This window comes from Citrus sinensis, chromosome 9, assembly GCF_022201045.2.
Source record: "Citrus sinensis cultivar Valencia sweet orange chromosome 9, DVS_A1.0, whole genome shotgun sequence".
In the NCBI taxonomy this organism is placed as follows: Eukaryota; Viridiplantae; Streptophyta; class Magnoliopsida; order Sapindales; family Rutaceae; genus Citrus; species Citrus sinensis.
The window spans coordinates 23,645,644-23,664,750 of record NC_068564.1 but is presented as its reverse complement, the minus strand read 5'-3'; the positions used below and the strand labels follow the sequence as shown (position 1 = coordinate 23,664,750).

The window sequence follows — 19,107 nt, the reverse complement described above, 5'->3', positions numbered from 1 at the left end:
CCGTTTAGTAAATAGAAAAATAGACCTTCCGTATCAAAGCAACTACAATACTATTTAGTCATAATATTCACTCTGACAAAATCATAACAGCTTCCATACACTGCAGAGCCAGTATAGGACCAGGTAGGACATTAGTTCATAACTGGTTTGAATTTGTGATAGTGCCACAGTTCAATATTAAAATTATTAAAATTATTTAGATAATTTTGAGGAGTTTCAAATTTTGTTTAAAAAAATTAAAATTTATTAGTCATTTTGATTATATAAACATGAATTAGCCATACATAAATAAAGACAAGAAATTTAACAAAAACAAGATAATAATTTAAAAAAACTGAAACTATAAAAAGAACAAGTTTCTCTTTTTTTTTTTTTTCCTTGTTATCTTCCTCCGTTTCTTTTTAGTTATATGCTTGAAAATATTATATATTATTGTATTGACAATGAAACCATTATATATCAGATCCAAAACACAAAACCTTGGAAGGCCACGGTAATCAGTAAAAATTTATTAGTAGATAATAATATAATATAATTGTGAAGAGGATTGACTAAGAATTGGAATTGTAATGATTGATTGCACCAACAAATTTTCAATCTCCATCCCTGCCAAACGCACCAACTGATCTTTAATCTCAATAGGTCTTTACCTACCATAGGCACCAGCAAATTTTCCAAACCAAATTATGACTAGCCTCATTTTTGCCTTAATTCTATTTTTTTTTTCAAAAGTATCCTTAATAATTAAACATAAATTTTTTATTTTGTTTTTCTCTCACATTAGAAAATAATTAAAGGTGAGAACACCTAGATAGTTTACCCAAATTTATAGAAATACACAAGAGAGGAAATGGGTGATAATATTCAAGCGTGCATGAGGTCAACAAATCAATGCGTCAACACCTCAACATTAACATAAAATTTATCAGGATATCCATTTTACAGCACTGATTCAAAATTTCTGAGGTAAGAAACTTGTGAAGCGGATTGACTAGAAAATTGGAATTGGAATATCCCAATTAATTTAGATACTAATGTAATCCATAATGATTGATTGAAGCAAAATAATTTTAATTTCTATCGTTACCAAACGCACCAACATATTTAATATTTTCAATCGCAGTAGGTCTATATATACCTACCACACGCACCAGCAAATTTCCAAAACCAAATTATGGCTAACCTCACTTTTTAAGGGAGGAAAATTTTATTTAGGTATCACGCTCATCATCATGATATGCATTATCCGGTGAAATTGAGTGGTGTTGTATGTAGTTTAAGTGATTAATTAATTAATTTGGTGTGCCGTAGCTAAAACCCATTTATTATATGTACACCATTAATTTTTTTTCGATTTTTTATTTCAATCACATTTACTGGCCAATTCTAAACACTACTACTTTCATTCATGTCACATATAATACAGAAAAAGAGTATTAACTTGTATGAAAAACTTATTATGAAATTAAGGGTATCTTTGTTGTATTCAATCAATTTACAAGCATGACTAAACAGAGCTGTATATACACATTAAGTTAACTAGCTAGCCGCGGCCGTTATAGACTTAATTACGAGAAAACAGAAATAAGCGGCTAGAGTGAGTGACGAGAAATCCTAAATTATAGCACCGCATCACTACAAATCCGGCCGGTGATAATCCTTGATTAGTTAATTGTCTTGAGTTGTGCAAGCTGTGCAATGTGTTTTAGCGGTTGGTAACTTTCCTTTTGTTGATCCTGATCTTGTATAGCTTGCTTATCCTTCATGGCCATCCTATAAACCATTATAACAGTTAATATAATGTTATGCTACATGACACCGAATTTGGAGCCACTTGATAAGTTTGCCTACTTTGTAAGTTTTTTTTCCCTTGTATCTCAGGTACTAATTGGGAAAATGATCAAAATCTCCATGCTGTTTTAACAAATTATTCATTCCCCATCATTTTTCAAATCTCATAAGAATTCCTTTGCTATTAAAAAGATTATGCAACTCTTAGGTCTCAATTTTTTTATTTTTTTTTGTGTGTGTCTTGTACTGTTTAACCTATAAAGTGTCAAAAATACCAGTCAATAAAATGTTTCCCAGGCTAAAGTAGAAAAAGATACCCAAAAAAAGAATATTGATAGCTAAACATCATTGTTTTGGGTTTTGAAATAAATACCACTTGTCCCTTACTGAAATCAATTTATACCACTTGGTTTTTATTATTTTCATAATATCTACACGACTACACTCTCCACCAAAAAATTTAAAGGAAAAGAGGGCTAAATGGGTTATTTTCTTTGATAATTACTCTTGAGAATATAAAATATATATTCATTTTAAGAAAAATATTTTAAAATATTAAAAAGTACAAAAAAATATCTTATTAATGATTTTTTATCCATACTGAAATAGATTTTTCTTATTTTTAGTACATAGTTTTTAATTTTAATTTTAATTTATATGATTTATTTAATATGAATAAAAGTGTATTTTAAAATAAAAGTAATACTGCCAGGGTTTTTGACTATTATAAAATTTGTATGGGAGTAAATGGTTTATATTAATTTCAGTAGGGAAAAACTAGCAATCTCCCATGTTTCTATATTAATTTCACATAATTAATGAACAAGACAGATAGTTAATAACATTTCTAGCCAGCTAATCTCGTTTTTGTTTTCATATATATATGTTTTTGTTTTCATATATATATTTTCAGCTACTTCCTAAATAAATCTACCCAAATATGAAAATACAAATTAGAAAGTATTTTATGATCTTAAGATACTTATTTTAAAACGCACAAAACTAAATTTAATGTGCTTGCAAAGAACATCAAATATTTGACAGATATATAGGTCCTTATGTCCATTGGCACTAAAATTTGGAGAAATCCTATTGTACATCTGAGGTATCATGCTAGTCATACAATAAGTAAATGATGTTAAGATATATGTGCATTTATTTTGAAAAACTAATATATAATTAATGATTATATTAAATCTAATTATACACGTCATACATGCATTAATTTATTATATTATCTCTGATTTATTGTAAAACTTCTACTAAAATTTGTTATCAATTTTGATGAAATGGTACTTAATTGGAGCCTAACGGCTGAGTTGGTTTGGGAAGTAAATTTAACTCAAATAACTTTGACAATTGTATGGCCATTTTGTGACTGCCGGTGTGTCCTTGAATGGATTTGAGAATTGAGCCTCCGTCCTTTATAAATTAATAAGAGGCTAGAAAAAAGCTGTGATACAACTTCTTATTATTCTAGGAAAGAACACCTATAAAAAGATACAAGAAAGAAAATTATTAAAAAAAAAACAATATTAGAATATATATATAGGGCGAATTGATTCACGAAGAAATAAGAAAAAGACAAATAATAATTAGAGTACTTGTTATGGAGAGTCCCTCGACTTCTGTACCTCGATCCTTATCTATCTATATATATATATATAAAGCTGGGACTACAAGAGGTGATGTGTCATCACTATTTATCATCTTCTTATATTCTTTATTATCTAATATATTGGTTGAGATTAAAAAATAATTACATTCCAAAATATTAAAAATAGAAAATAATTATTAGATTACAAAAAGTTACATGTCTCTTCATCTTCCTCTTTCTATTTAAATTCAACAATACGTAACCATTAATAATAATTAATTATAAGTTTTGAAACATTCATTTATTTTACTATGCCAACAATTAAACTTTCATGCCTTAAAATACATCATTTAATTAATATAGGAAGGAAGATTTCTTCATCTTCCCTCAACAATGCAATTAGGGCCTAATTTTAATGACATAATCTCATATTTAATTATTCAACCTTTTGTTTAGTGTCTTTTGGTTTCTTCAAACTCTATAAATATTAAGTATTTAAGATTTGTGGCATCATTATTTCTTAGGGGTGTTCAGAATCCAATCCAATCCGCTCAATCCGTCTGATCCATGGATTGGTGGATTGAATTGGATTGAAAATTTGATAATTCACAATCGGTGGATTGGATATGGATCTACTTCTGTAAATCCGTAAAAAATAAAAAGTATTTATTTAATTAAAAAAAACTTGTAAATATGGCATTATTACTTAATGCATGTTTAGTATGGCTTATTTAATAGATGTAAGTGCTCATTTAATCTCATAAGCTCTTATCATAATTTTTGTTATTGTTTGGTTGTTTTTCTAATAGAGCTTTTGAAACTTAAATAAGTTATTTTGGCTCTACTAGTAAAAGCTCAAATTTTGGGCTTTTGGGAGTAGAAGTTGAAAAGTTTTTTTTTAAATATTAAAATATCTAAAAATCCTCTACTTATTTGTAATTTTATTTTATTCTTTTCATAACATAACTTTAAAAAAATTATCATTTAAAGTAATTTCATAAAATTTTAATAAAAGCTCTTATTGACAACCAAACAACTAAATTTTTTTTAGTAAAAACTCTATTTATAAAAGTTCTACTTGAAAAGTTGTACTAAACAGAGCCTTACTAGTAAATAAATTAGTTAAAATATAGTTATAGTAACACTATATTATATCTTATCCGATGATAATATAAAATAATGAAAAATTGAATGAACAAATATAACTTCCTAAATAATTAATTTCCATGTACTGATCTAAACGAATGAGATTTTTTTCGTTTTGGTGTATTATATTTTGAAACTTTAAATGTATTTTCTAGTTTTATTTAAACAGTTAATTTATTTAAATCTTATTTAATTTTAAATTTGATCAGTAATAAAATTATTTTTATATTAAATTTTTTTATTCAGTTAGTTTGTGGATTGGACAGAATTAAAAAATTTCAGTCCGCAAACCAATCCGCAAAATGGTGGATTGGATATGGATTGGATATGGATTGGGTTAAATACGCATCTGATCCGCAGATGTATGGATTGAATTTGTATTGAATTTTACCAATCCGTGGATTGGATTGGATTGGATTGAAAATTTATAATACGTAAAATCGTGGATCAGATATGGATTGATGTCCAATCCGTAAAATCCGATCCGTGAACACCCCTATTATTTCTCATTTTTTTTATATTCTCTATTATCTAATGTATTGGTTAAGATTAAAAAATAATTACATTACAAAATATTAAAAATAGAAAATAATTATTAGATTACAAAAGATTACATTTCTCTTTCTCTTCATCTTTCTATTTAAATTCAACAATGTGTAACCATTAATAATAATTAATTATATGTCTTGAAACATTCATTTATTTTATTAAGCCAACAATTTAAGATTTGTGGCATCATTATTTTTCATCTTTTTATATGTCTTGATTACAAAAGATTACATGTCTCTTCCTCTTCATCTTTTTTATTTAAATTCAACAATATATAACTATTAATAATAATTAATTATAAGGTTGGAAACATTCATTTATTTTATTAAACCAACAACTAAACTTTAGTGGCTTAAAATACATCAACTAATTAATATAGGAGTGAAGGTTTCTTCATCTTCCCTCACCAATGCCACTAGGGCCTAATTTTAATGTCATAATCTCATATTTAATTATGCAACCTTTTGTTTAGTGTCTTTTAATTTCTTTAAACTCTATAAACATTAAGTATTTAAGATTTGTTATGTTTGGATTTTTTTTTTTAACCAACATCCCCTTTCGAAATATTCTTGTGTTTTTATTTTTTGACTTATTTAAATTTTTAGTATTGTGTGCTTCATGGACTACTCTTTTCTTCATGAGTTGAACAATGATAAAGATAGTTGGATGATAAGGGTTATGCTTTATAGGATGTGAGAGTCTGTTAATACCAAGAAAAATGGAGAATTGATTAGTGTGAACATGATTTTTATTGATGAAAATGTCATATAAAATATTCATTCTCCCATTGTTTTCTCTAATTTTTTTCCCAATTGTTTTACACTTAATGTAGCTTTTTTTTTTTTCGTGGGAAAATCTAATGCATGCAACAATCATGAAAAATTTAGTGACAAAGTTTAGGTACATGTTGAGTGAGGGTTCTTTGTCCAGTGTTAAGAATTTGAAAATTGTTTCAACTATAAGCGAGTACATACCACTTTCAAATCAGTATAAAATTATTTTCTTGGTTATAACTTCGCTTAAGAGGTTAGAAGAAGGAATTGTTAAGATTTCGATTAATGAATTCCAATTCATATCTCCGAATTTGATTGATATATGTGTGAATGATAACACAATCCTCTCAGGTATTTTTTTAATTATTAATGTTTGTTAATCTTTAAGTGTATATTAAAAATTATTTATCCTTATGTTTTAACATGTTTATGTTATTTTTCCATAATATTACAGATGTTGTCGGAAGTTTATGTGGTGTGCGTGATATTGAGATCGTTGGAGCTGCTTGGAAAACAAGTTCTAACAAATTAGCAAGTTGAATATAATTTGGAATTAATCAACAACTACAAAAGGTATAAGGTCCATACACTTATATTATACACATTAATATATATTTTTAAAGTTAACAAAAAAAATAATTAACTTTCATAAATTACATTAATTTTATAAGGTTGTCTTATCTTAAAAAAAAATCAATTCATATTTTTGACAGTTTCATCAAGTGCAAAATAAGAAAAAATAATATTAAATTATTTTTTAAAGCCGCGCAAAGTGAGGTTCTATTTCCTAGTTTTACAATAATGCTTAGTCTGCTTTTATAGCAAAAGATTAGAGAATTTGTTCACTCTTGGTCTTTCTTAAGCAGAACTTCCAGCAATTGAATGCTTATCAATGTCATGGATATTGCATGAAAAAGCCAAAGCATCATAACTCAAGTGATAGTGTTTATCTTTTAATGTACAAGCGCAATAATAATAATAATAATAACTACAACAACAACAACTATAATAATAATAATAATAATGCATGAATTAAGCACCTAATTATTTAAAACCCTACAATTTTACAGGTTTTCTAAACTTTCCTACACTTTAAAATCTTCGATTGGAAAATTTCCCTATATATATATAAGGTGTAGATGATCGCATTTTTCTTAATGTGGACACACTATTAAACCGTGTAATTTAAAAGAATTAGTTTTTAAGTAAACTATAAAACTGTGCGGTTTTAAAAAGTGTCTGAATGAAAAAAAAAAAAAGTGCACCCGTACTAAAGAATGACTACACACACAAATACATACATATACATGTACATGTACATATACATATACACATACATACATACATATGTGTGTGTATATATGTATAAAACTTTGATTAAATTGGTCTAAAACTTTTATGTCATGATATTGTACAGAATAGTTTTTATACGGTGACAAACAACATTGGAAAGACAAGGAAATAAATTCAGCCACGGTGGACTAAGAAGTGTGAGAAAAGCTCGGCTGCTCATAAAGTAACAAAGTCTTAATTGTCTCTTTTTCCACAAAGATTGGCATATATAGAATTACTTTTGTGATCAAAATTAATGGAAAAATTGCCCTCCGCCTTGTCTAAGTAAAGACAAGAAATTTAACAAAAATAAGATAATAATTAAAAAATGAAAATATAAAAAAAAAGTTATCTATTTTATCTCTTGTTATCTTTTTTCTTTTTCTTTTTAGTTGTATATATGAAAATATTATATATTATATATAGTGATAATGAAACCATTGCATATCATTTCAAAAACACAAAACCTTGCAAGGACAATGGTAATCAGTAAAAAATTTCAGAAGATAACAATATAATTTAGTTGTGAAAAGGATTGACTAAGAATTGGAATTGTAATGATTGATTGCACCAACAAATTTCCAATCTCCATCTCTGCCAAACGCACCAACTGATCTTTAATCTCAATAGGTCTATACCTACCATACGCACCAGCAAATTTTCCAAACCAAATTATGACTAAGCTCATTTTTCTGTTAAATTCTATTTATTTTCAGAAGTATCGTTATTACATAACAATTAAACATAAATTTTTTGTTTTTTTTTCTCACTTCCTTGAAATGATTTAGAATCCGAATTAAATATTAACTCCTAAAATAAAATCGAAATTGTCAAAATCTTGGATTATCATATAAAATCAAAATCAATAGAATCAATAATAACAAAACCCACAACTTTTTTCACAAAATTTCACAAAAGTCTACAACAAAATGTTAAAGTAAATAACAATGGAAATTTTTAATTAGGGTAATTCTAGAATGAATTGGTCAACCAAAAGTGGGAGTTGATGAGATAAATTGAGGAGTTAAATATGATTACCTGCAATTTAGTATTAAAATATAGTTAGTTACCATGTCTAACCTTATTCCTTATTTAAAAAAGAAAAAAAAATTTAAGTTAAGATAAAGATTCTCTCATGATCTAATTTTGTATTAGGAAAAAATCTAATTGATGATTGATAAATAAATAAAAAGATAAAAAAAGTTAAATTCTACACCGTACACTATCACTAAAAATTACATAATACAAAATTTTTAAAAGCTCATGAAAACGTATCAGAGAATATCCTAATCTTTTCAAATATATATGTATATAACTTTGAAAAAATGATCAAAGTTGTGTTGTTCCAATAATGTCATTATTCCCTCTTTGAGTAGCTCTCCAATACCAAATGGAGCCTTAAAAGAGGTCCTTCAAACGCTCTCTCTATGACAGAGAAGCTAGAATAGAAGCTTTAAAGGGTCTTAATGACTCAATGGTCACTCCGGTGTGAGTGCTTTCAGGATTAAGTTTTTCTTTAGCTATAGCTTTTCCTTATTCTCGGTGTTTATTTGAGTATTGTATTAATCAAAGTTGGGGAGAGCAGAGAAGGCAAGGGGTCATACACGGGGGGTATACATCCAGGCACTATTGTATTTATATCCTGTAGGTTGTGGTGCCATGGATACAGACGAGCTAATTCGTAAATGCAACGCAATAACTATAAGCGAGGAAGACAAAACCAGTATGTCACTGGAGGTGAACATAAAAGCCACAAAGGGGAAAATGCTGGCAAGCTGCTTAGTGGGCAAAGTCCTTCTCACAAGAGCAGTCAACAAGGAGGGATTTAAGAGTGCTTTGCAGCAAGTGTGGCGAATTGTAAAAGAGGTTAAGATTGAAAGCTTGGGGAATAATTGCTTTATGTTTAAATTTACAGAAGAAGCGGATAAAAAAAGAGTATTAACAGGGGGTCCTTGGCACTTTGATAGAGCATTACTTGTTCTTACTGAACCAAAAGGAATAGGGGAGCTGACAAAGCAATCCTTTACCCACACAGCCTTTTGGATACAGATTCGCAATGTCCCGATTGCATGCATGGAGAAAGAATTGATCCAAGAATTTGGAGGAATGATTGGGGCAGTGGAGGAGATTGAGACAGATGAAAATGGAGAATGCCTTGGCGAATTTGCGAGAATAAGGGTATTAATCAATATAACACTGCCGTTGAAGAAAATACTCTTCCTTAAGCAAGAAGGTGAATCAGACATTCAAATGCCAGTGGTCTATGAGCGACTACCAGATTTCTGCTATTGTTGTGGCATCATTGGGCATCAATACAAAGAGTGTGCCAAATTTCAGGGACAACAAAAAGAGCAACTACCATACGGTGGGTGGATGAAAGCAATTATCATAGGAGGTCGTGCAAGGAAGAACCGCAACAAGGAGAGATGGAATTATGAAGGGAGTAGATCAGAAGAAAAATCAGAAAGTTCAGAGCATAACGGAATCCACCGGCAACGGCAACAACAACAAAAAAGCCAGGACAACCCGGTTAGAACAAGTGGGTCAGAACCCATGGGCGAAAAAACGGATCAAACCGTGGAGACTACTAAGATTGATGAGGTGGAAGGAGTAGGTGAGCAGAATTTAATGAGAGGAGTGGTAGAATCGATGCAAGAAAAGCAAATGGGCGGCAAAAAGCATGGTGGGAACATCAGCAATGAAATATTTCCTAGAGAAGTAGGAATATTGGCGGGAGATGGAATGGAGAAAGAGAGGGAAATTTTCAAGACAAATTTGCAAGAAATGGAGGAAGCTAAAATTGGTAATAGGCTGGAAATTACTCAATCAAGGCCCACAAAAAGAAAATGGAAGAGACGGGCTAGAAAGCCAAATGGAAGAGAATCCAAAATGGGACTGGGAGCTCATAAACGAACAAGTAGAGAGGCAATGGGACAAAGCCCGAAAAAGAAAGCAAAGCTCTCTAGTCCAATTAAATTAGAAACTAAGAAGCAGGGACACCATTCTCCAGCGGCAAAAATTAAATTGAGCTGGGAACCATTGATGTTGGAAAATATGGAGGACATGGATTCAACCATAGCAGAGATATCGGCGGAGGCTGGAAGCCAGCCCCGCCGACAGCCATGAAGATCATCTCATGGAACGTTCGGGGTTTGGGGAATCCCCGAGCGTTTCTAGCGCTTAAAAAAATCCTCCATATGCATGGTCCTCAGCTGGTATTTTTGTGTGAAACCAAGCTGTCAACCATGCAAATGAACGTGACTGGAAAAAAGCTGAAATTTGATAATTGTTTTGCCGTGAGCTGTAGTGGAAGGGGAGGGGGTTTAGCTTTGCTTTGGAATGAAGAAACTTGTGTACAAATTAAATCGTTCAGCAAACATCACATAGATGCTGAAGTTCAGATGGCCAATGGGAGGCAAATGAAATGCACAGGGGTGTATGGGCATCCGGAAATGGGGCAGAAACAGCATACATGGACACTTTTGAGAAGGTTGGAAGGTTTGTCTCCTAGTCCTTGGTTGTGTTTCGGAGACTTCAATGAAATCCTGCATCCTCATGAGAAGAACGGAGACAATGAGAGAAATGTCAACTCAATTAATAACTTCAGGCAAGCTTTGAGAGATTGTGAATTAGCAGATGTAGGGTATAAGGGCTACCCTTTTACTTGGAGTAATGAGAGGTTTGGGCAGGGATTTATAGAGGAAAGGCCGGACCGTTTTGTTTGCAACAGAGCCTGGAGTGATAATTTTGTCAATGATGCAGCAATCAACCTGAACACATGGACCTCAGACCATTGTCCAGTGCTGATGATGGTTCAAGAGAGGGGAGAGGAAATGGCTGCGAGTAGGCGACAATCCTCACGAATTCATTATGAGGACATGTGGAGTCCGTATGAGGCTTGTAAGGAGATAGTTAGCAAGGAATGGAGCTTGAACAGCAATTGGCAGAGTGGCAATCCAGTTTACTTGTTTCGAAAGATAGCTAAAGAATCAATGGCTAGACTTCTGAACTGGAGCAAGAGGGAATTCAGGGGAAGGGAAAAACAGCTAGAGCAGTTACAAAAGCAGCTTCAAGGATGGAAGCAGAGAGGAGTGCAGTACGAATCTAGAAAAGAGATTAAAATGGTGGAAAATCAGATTCAAAATATCATCATTGATGAGGAGATTTACTGGAAGCAACGCTCAAGAGCAGATTGGCTCAAGGAAGGGGACAAGAACACAAAGTTCTTCCATCATAAAGCGTCGAATAGAAAGAAAAAGAACAGAATTTGGGGGATTGAAAATAGCTCAGGGGATTGGTTAAAGAGAGCCAAAGATGTGGAGGATGAATTCTGCAACTATTTCACAGAGCTATTTACAACAACCAAGCCGAGTCAAAACCAGATGGAAGCAGTGCTAAAAGGTATCACCCCGAGAGTATCCGAGGATATGAATGAGTCGTTAGAGAAACCTTTTACAGCGGAAGAAGTGACTGAAGCCTTAAATCAAATGTGCCCAACCAAGGCGCCGGGGCCGGATGGGCTGCCAGCAGCTTTCTACCAAAAGCACTGGAAGGAGGTCAAAGAGGGAGTCCTTACTACCTGTCTCCACATCTTAAACAATCAAGGTACTCTAGCCCCCCTTAATTATACTTACATAGCCATGATTCCTAAGAAGGGGAAACCTAGAAAAGTTACAGACTTTAGGCCTATCAGCCTTTGCAACGTTATCTATAGGATAGTGGCTAAGTCAGTTGCCAACAGATTCAAACAAATTCTGCACCAAATCATCTCTCCAATGCAAAGTGCTTTTATACCTGATAGATTGATAACCGACAATGTTATTGTAGGATATGAATGTTTACATAAAATAAGGCACTGCAAAGGGAGAAAAAATGGGTTAGTGGCACTGAAACTTGATGTTAGTAAAGCCTACGACAGATTGGAATGGAGCTTTATTGAGCAAACTATGAAATGTATAGGGTTTTCTCAAAACTGGATTTGCTTGGTCATGAAATGTATAAGCTCTGTCTCTTTCTCTTCGATTATAAATGGTTCGGTCAGAGGAGTTATAAAGCCCCAGAGAGGGTTACGGCAAGGGTGCCCCATGTCCCCTTACTTGTTTATTACTTGTGCAGAGGTCTTTTCCTCTTTGTTGCTGCAGGCCGAACAACAGAAACTCATCCATGGGCTGTCTTTTGGAAAGGAGTTGAACATCTCCCACCTCTTGTTCGCTGATGATAGCCTTATTTTTAGTCGAGCTTCAATGACCGATTGCGGGAACCTGAAAAAGATACTTGATTGCTACTTGGCAGCTTCCGGGCAAATTTTTAATTTTGAGAAATCATCTCTGTTCCTGAGTGGCAACGTCCAGCATGATCGAGCCACTGCAATTGGACAGATTTTTCAGCTCAATATTGTCTCAAGGCACGAGAAGTATCTAGGCCTTCCAGCTATGATAGGAAGAAAACGGAGCAACTTCTTTAATGACATCAAACTGAAAGTCTTTAACAAAATCTCCAACTGGCAGCACAAATTCTTCTCATGTGGGGGCAAAGAAGTTTTAATCAAAGCTGCAGCGCAAGCCATTCCAGCCTATGCCATGAGCGTATTCAAGATCCCAATGGGTGTTTGCAATGATATCCAAAAAACTGTGGCTGACTTTTGGTGGGGATCAAAGAACGACAAAAAAAGCATCCACTGGTCGAAGTGGGAGAAGTTGAGTCAGGCCAAATGTAAAGGAGGCATGGGTTTCCGAGACTTTTCAACTTTCAACCAAGCTCTAGTGGCTAAGCAAGGGTGGAGAATACTACAATTCCCGGATTCATTAGTGGCAAAGGTTCTACAAGCTAGGTATTTCCAAAATAAAGACTTCATGAAGGCTAAGCTTGGGTCCACACCATCATTTGTATGGAGAAGCATCCTATGGGGAAGACAGATTCTCAGTTCTGGTGCAAGGTGGAGAATTGGAGATGGCCAAAAAATCCAAATTCACAAAGATAATTGGATCCCGAAGCCGTCAACCTTCAAGCCAATAGTTAGGCCATCTTTGCCAGAAGATACACTAGTTGCTGAGCTGATAAATGAAGAAAACAAGTGGAATGAGAGCCTGATATACAGGCACTTCAATAGAATGGATGCTGATAAAATTGTTGAAATCCCTTTGCCTAGAAGCCCAAAAGAAGATACAATCATCTGGCATTATGATAAGAAAGGCCTCTACTCGGTCAAGAGTGGCTATCAAACAGCCCTTAGCCTTAAATTTCCAGCCATGCCTTCAAGTTCAATGACAGGAAAAAATCAGTGGAATATCATATGGTCTCTTGCTTTACCTGAGAAAATCAGAATTTTTGCCTGGAGGGCAGCCAAGAATATTCTTCCTTCTGCTGAAAATTTGTGGAAGAGAAGAGTTATCCAAGAGCCTACGTGCCAAGTATGCAAGTTCGGAGTGGAGAATGTGTTTCATGCATTGGTAGAGTGTAAAGCTGCAAGGAAAATCTGGAGACTCACTCTATTTGAGAATGACATCATGCAAACTGCTGGGCAGGATTTTTTGAGTTTGCTGCATGAATTGTACAGCAGAAGAAACAAAGCTAATTTAGAACTAATGATTATGATTTGTTGGATGGTGTGGAATGCAAGAAATGAGATGCTTTTTAAAGGAAAAAGAGAAAACCCCCAGGCTCTGGTTGCTAAAGCTGAAGCAGTATTGGAGGCTTACAAAAGAGTTCAAAAACCAGAGCAAGTTCGAAAGGAAAGTCAGCAGGTGCAGACTCAGCAGGTTTGGAATCCCCCCCAAAATGGATTTGTTAAGGTCAATGTGGATGCTGCTACAAGCTCAGAAAAGCATCTTGCAGGGCTGGGAGCTATAATCCGAGATGATCAGGGGACTGTTATAGCAGCTGCAATCAAGATTTCGAAATTTAATGGAGATGTTTCCTTTGCTGAAGCAGAAACCTTGGAATGGGGATTACAGATTGCTAGGAATGCAAGTGCAAAGGCTTTAATTGTTGAATCAGACGCTCAAAGTGTAGTCAAGTTAGTTAACAACAAGCAAGGCGGCAAGTCTGAGATCTTTTGGATAATTTCGGAGATTCAAAACTTAATAAGAAACTTTGAGCTAGTTAGCATTAATTATACTCATAGATCTCGTAATGCCATTACCCACTCTCTAGCTAAGTTAACATTAGAGAAATGTGAAAATGTTGTTTGGATGGGTCCTTACCCTTCACAATTGATGTATCTATTTTCCTCTTCGAATTAATGGAAGTTTCCTTTCAAAAAAAAAAAATAATGTCATTATTCCCTTCAGATTTCAAAACTCATCAAAACACTCACGTCATTAATAAATAAGTTAATTAAATGTTAGTGTCACGCGAATCATCACGAATCACGATAGAATGTCCGGTGGAATTGGGTTTTCTTGTATGCACACTCTAATTCAATTGATTTATTTATTAATTCGGAGTGTCTAGTTTAAATCCATTTACTATATAGGTACCAGTATCTTTTATTTCAATTAAAATTTACTAACCAATTCTAGATTATGCTTTGTTTATCCATGTTATCATGTATACTGCAGAAAAAGAGTATTTGTATGACAAAAGTTTATGATGAGATTAGGCATAATTCTTGTTGTATTCGATCAATTTACAAGCCTGACTAACAGATGTACGCAGGGGTGGTGGGCAAAACCCAACCGGAACCGAAAAAAATTCGATTCAGTTTGGTTTTTTATTTCTGAAAAACCGAATATAGAAATACTGATTCGGTTCGTTTTTCGGATCAAACTTTAAAAATCCTGAACTGAACCGATAATATCATTAAGGTCCCTCTCTTTATAAAATTTTAGTATAACATAATATTTAGAAAATATTTGCATATAGATATTTTGTTATGGCCTAATATATTTTGTAAACTTTTCAAAAGGGTCGTTGACCAAAAGTCAATAAGGTAAGATAACATGTTGATTCCTATGTTTTTGATAAATTATATTATGGCGCAGAAACTTATTTTATTTAATTTACGTTTTGAGCCAAAAGTTTTGATATTAAAAACAGTGACGATGATTCTGAAACTTATTCAGTTTAGTCCAAAATTTTGCAATTTTTTTTTTTACGTATACAAATTCGTAAATTATTATTTTTTTTGTTGATTATACATTGATTATAGTGGGCCTTGTGTGCAAGTTAAGATGAACTGAAATTTTGATTTGTTAATCCGATCCGTTAAGTGAACCGTTACTGAAAAATCGAAACCGAACCGTACCAAACTATTAGTTTCGGTTCTATTTTTATTTTCTCTAAAAACCGAACGGATTTTTTTAATTTAGGACCCGAACCGAAACCGAAACCGAAAATTTATCCCAAAACCGAATCGAACTGAACCAATGCCCACCCCTAGATTTGTATACATACACAATAAGTTAACAAGCTTGCCATTAATACTTAATTAAAGGCGAAAAGAGAAATACGGCTGAAGTAACGAGAGTGATTTGACGAGTTTGCATACTTTGTTAAATTTTTCTTGTATCTCAAGTAACAGTTGGGAAAATGATCAAAATCTCCGTGTTGCTTTATTAAATTAATTCATTTTCCCTTCATGTTCAAAATCAAAGCTCATCAAAATTTCTTTGCCGTTAAAAAGATTATGCATTTTAACTCTTAGTTCTCTTTTTTTTTTTTTTTGGCCTGTATTAGGCTAAAATAGAAAAGAAAAAAAATTAAAGCCTCTTTATAGGAAGAGCGAGCAATTCATAATTGGCTGAAGAATTTCGATGATTTTTGAAACTTGAGGAGGAAATAATTAATTTTGACTAACAATTGGAAGGTTTTAATCATTTTCCCTAGCTAGTTTTGCTCCGGGATCAATAAGCAACTAGTAAGCAACATATTATTTTCTGTATTAATTACACATGGGGCTTGTTTGGTTGTTGTATTAAAATCTCTCATTACATTAAATTTAGACAAGCACATGTTTGGTAGATAAAGAACTACATTACCATTGTATTAATGGGCCCAAACTAATGCGGTAATTGCCACATTAGCTAAACTCGACTGTTAATGCAGCAACTGCCGCTTGCTTTTTTTTTTTTTTCTCTCCCTTTTGCTTTTGACTTTTGCTTTTGTTTTACAACAACAACAACAATAATAATAATAATATAACTTTTAATTTAATATAATATTATATAATATTTTTATTTTATATTTTTACATTATAATTATTAATATAAATTAATAAATTTATAATTTATTATAACTAATATTAAATATTTAAATTTGAATAATATTAATTTAAAATAAATAAAAATATAAAATATTAATACAATTTAAATATATTAATATAATATAATATTTAATTTAAATTAATCACACAAAAATTAATATAGTACATTGTAGCACCAAACATTGTACAATATTATTATAATAGTGCTAATGCAATACAGAATAATACAATATATTAACGTTAAAATAATGCAATATAGCATAATAAAATACAGTGTGCTAAACGCACCCATAATGCATAAGCGAGTTAGATTGTTGATTACATTACTAGCTAATCTCCTTTTTGTCTTCATATTTTCAGCTGCTTCCCCCTGAAAATACAGGGTGCTTGCAAACCGCGAAGAGCATCAAATATTTGACAGATATACACAGCTTTATATCCATTGCTCGTTAGATATGTAGATGCGATCGTCTTTTGGCGCTAAAGTTTGTTATCAGTTTTGCTGATGAGCCACTGAACTGGACCTCATCTGCTGAGTTGGGTTAGGACTTAGGGAGTAAATTTAGCCCAATTAATTTTGACTATATTTGACTAAAGCTGTGTATAAGGCTGGTTAGTTAACGAGGAAATAAGGGCTCTCATTTTTAAAGCTTCAAATCCCATCTTAAATTCGAAGTTATTTTCTGTAAATAAACAGATAGCGTGATGATAATCTTGAAGTTAACGGATTTGTGCTGAGTTAATGCCCTGTGCTTGCCTTTTGTTCTACTTGTCTGTCTTGGTTTCTTTCGATTCTTTAGATTCATTCTTATACATTGGTCATAATTAAGGGTGTTCGCGGATCGGATTTTGCGGATTGGATATCAATGTATATCTGATCTATGATTTTACAGATTATAAATTTTCAATCCAATTCAATCCACAGATTAGTGAAACTCAATTTAAATCTAATCCATATATCTGCGGATCGGATGTGAATTTGACCCAATCCATATCCAATCCACCATTTGACGAATTGATTTGCAAATTAAAAATTTTTAATTTTGTCCAATCTACAAAGTAATTAAATTAAAAAAATCTAATATAAAAATAATTTATTAAATTTAAAAAATCTAATGTAAAAATGATTTTCCTACCAATTAAATTCAAAATTGAACAAGATTTAAATAAATTAATTGTTTAAATAAAGCTAGAATAATACATTTAAAATTTCAAAATATAACACACCAAAAATAAATTTTTATTTGTTTAGATCAATACCTGAAAATTAACTAAAATTATGAATTTAAATGTTGAAACTTGAGAGCTTATATATAACATGAAGAAATTAAAAAACTTGAAGAGTTTGAAAAGAAAGTAACAAATTAAGCTTAATTATCTCAAGGGGTGAAGTGAAACAGTGATGGCTTGTGTGTGCGGTGGGATAGAGATTTGGTATTACATGCCAAAATGTTTTGTTTGGCTTAGGATTTTTGTTTTGCTTTAGAATTTTTAATGTTTAGGAAACTATATTTTCTTATTTAATTGTTCAAATATTTAATTATTTTTATTTTATATTGTTATCGAATAAGATATAATATTGTGTTAGTTTAGCTATACTTTAATTTATTTATTTTATTAGTAAGTATCATTGCTACATTTATGAGTTTTATTTTTTAATTAAATAAATACTTTCTTTTTTTTTGCGGATTCACGGATTTTTGCGGATTTACAAAAGTAAATCCATATCCAATCTATCGACTGCGGATTTTTAAATTTTCAATCAAATCCGATCCACCAATCCATGGATCGAATTTTCACTGATCGAATTTTTACGGATTAAACGGATTGAACGGATCGGATAGGATTATGAACACCCCTAGTCATAATGATCAACTGATCTTGGGGTGTGATCGAATCAATTTGGTCCTGATTCCTCCACAAATGCATTTTGAACTTTCCTGAGTTATGATGAATATTTCTTAATAAGTGCAAATTCTAATTCATGTAAGATCAAGATACTTTTTCTTGATTACTATTTTTATTAATGACAGACAGCATTTTAGGATGTTAATAATTAAACCTTAACAGTACGAAGCGAGGGAGAATTATTCATAAAATGAAAAAAGGTACATTCGTCAAGAGGAGTCACAAGCCATACCCCTCGTGCTCAGGTGAAACATAGAAATGATTTACATGAACTCCTTTGTTGCAATGTCCATCGGTGGTATAAAAGCACCATATCACTAAAATTAGCTTGAGCTATCCAATTCCATACATCGTTTAAATCTATTAAAGAGATCGATGATTTCATTATTTTCTGTGAACACTGGAGTAGTCCTGATATCCTCCAATTTTCGCTGCTTCCGGGTCCCCAGTAATCATCATCATTCAAGCTATAGACATAGACACAGCGATTTTGAATGAAATTTTCGCAATGAAACACAATGACCTTCCATGTTTTCGCAGATTCATCATAGACAAATCAGCAGACATATCTTGCCCAGGAAATATTGAATATTGGTGGGATTTATTCAATGGTATATATTTTCCCACTAAATGGCGTCTATAATGTTCAGGTTTTTTCCTTAAGAGGGAAATACAATGTTCCTTTCACTTTCACCAGTTGAAAATCATGCTGCAAAACTTTTGCCATCACCAGTCTATCACATGGTGAAAAAGGCATAAGCTTTAGAATAATGGGACAGAAAGGCAATGTAAACGATTTAATGTTTGCA

The 19,107-nt window shown here is 32.2% G+C and overlaps 1 protein-coding gene across 1 annotated transcript in view; it reads left to right on the top strand.

Moving 5' to 3' along the window:
- Positions 1-10,714, top strand: part of LOC102630070 (uncharacterized) — a 29,163-nt gene extending 18,449 nt beyond the window's left edge. The window contains exon 4 of the mRNA XM_052434501.1: positions 10,676-10,714. Within this exon, the coding sequence (XP_052290461.1) occupies positions 10,676-10,699 (24 nt within the window). The 3' untranslated portion in view covers positions 10,700-10,714. The remainder of the gene's footprint in view (positions 1-10,675) is intronic.
- Positions 10,715-19,107: the final 8,393 nt, after the last annotated feature.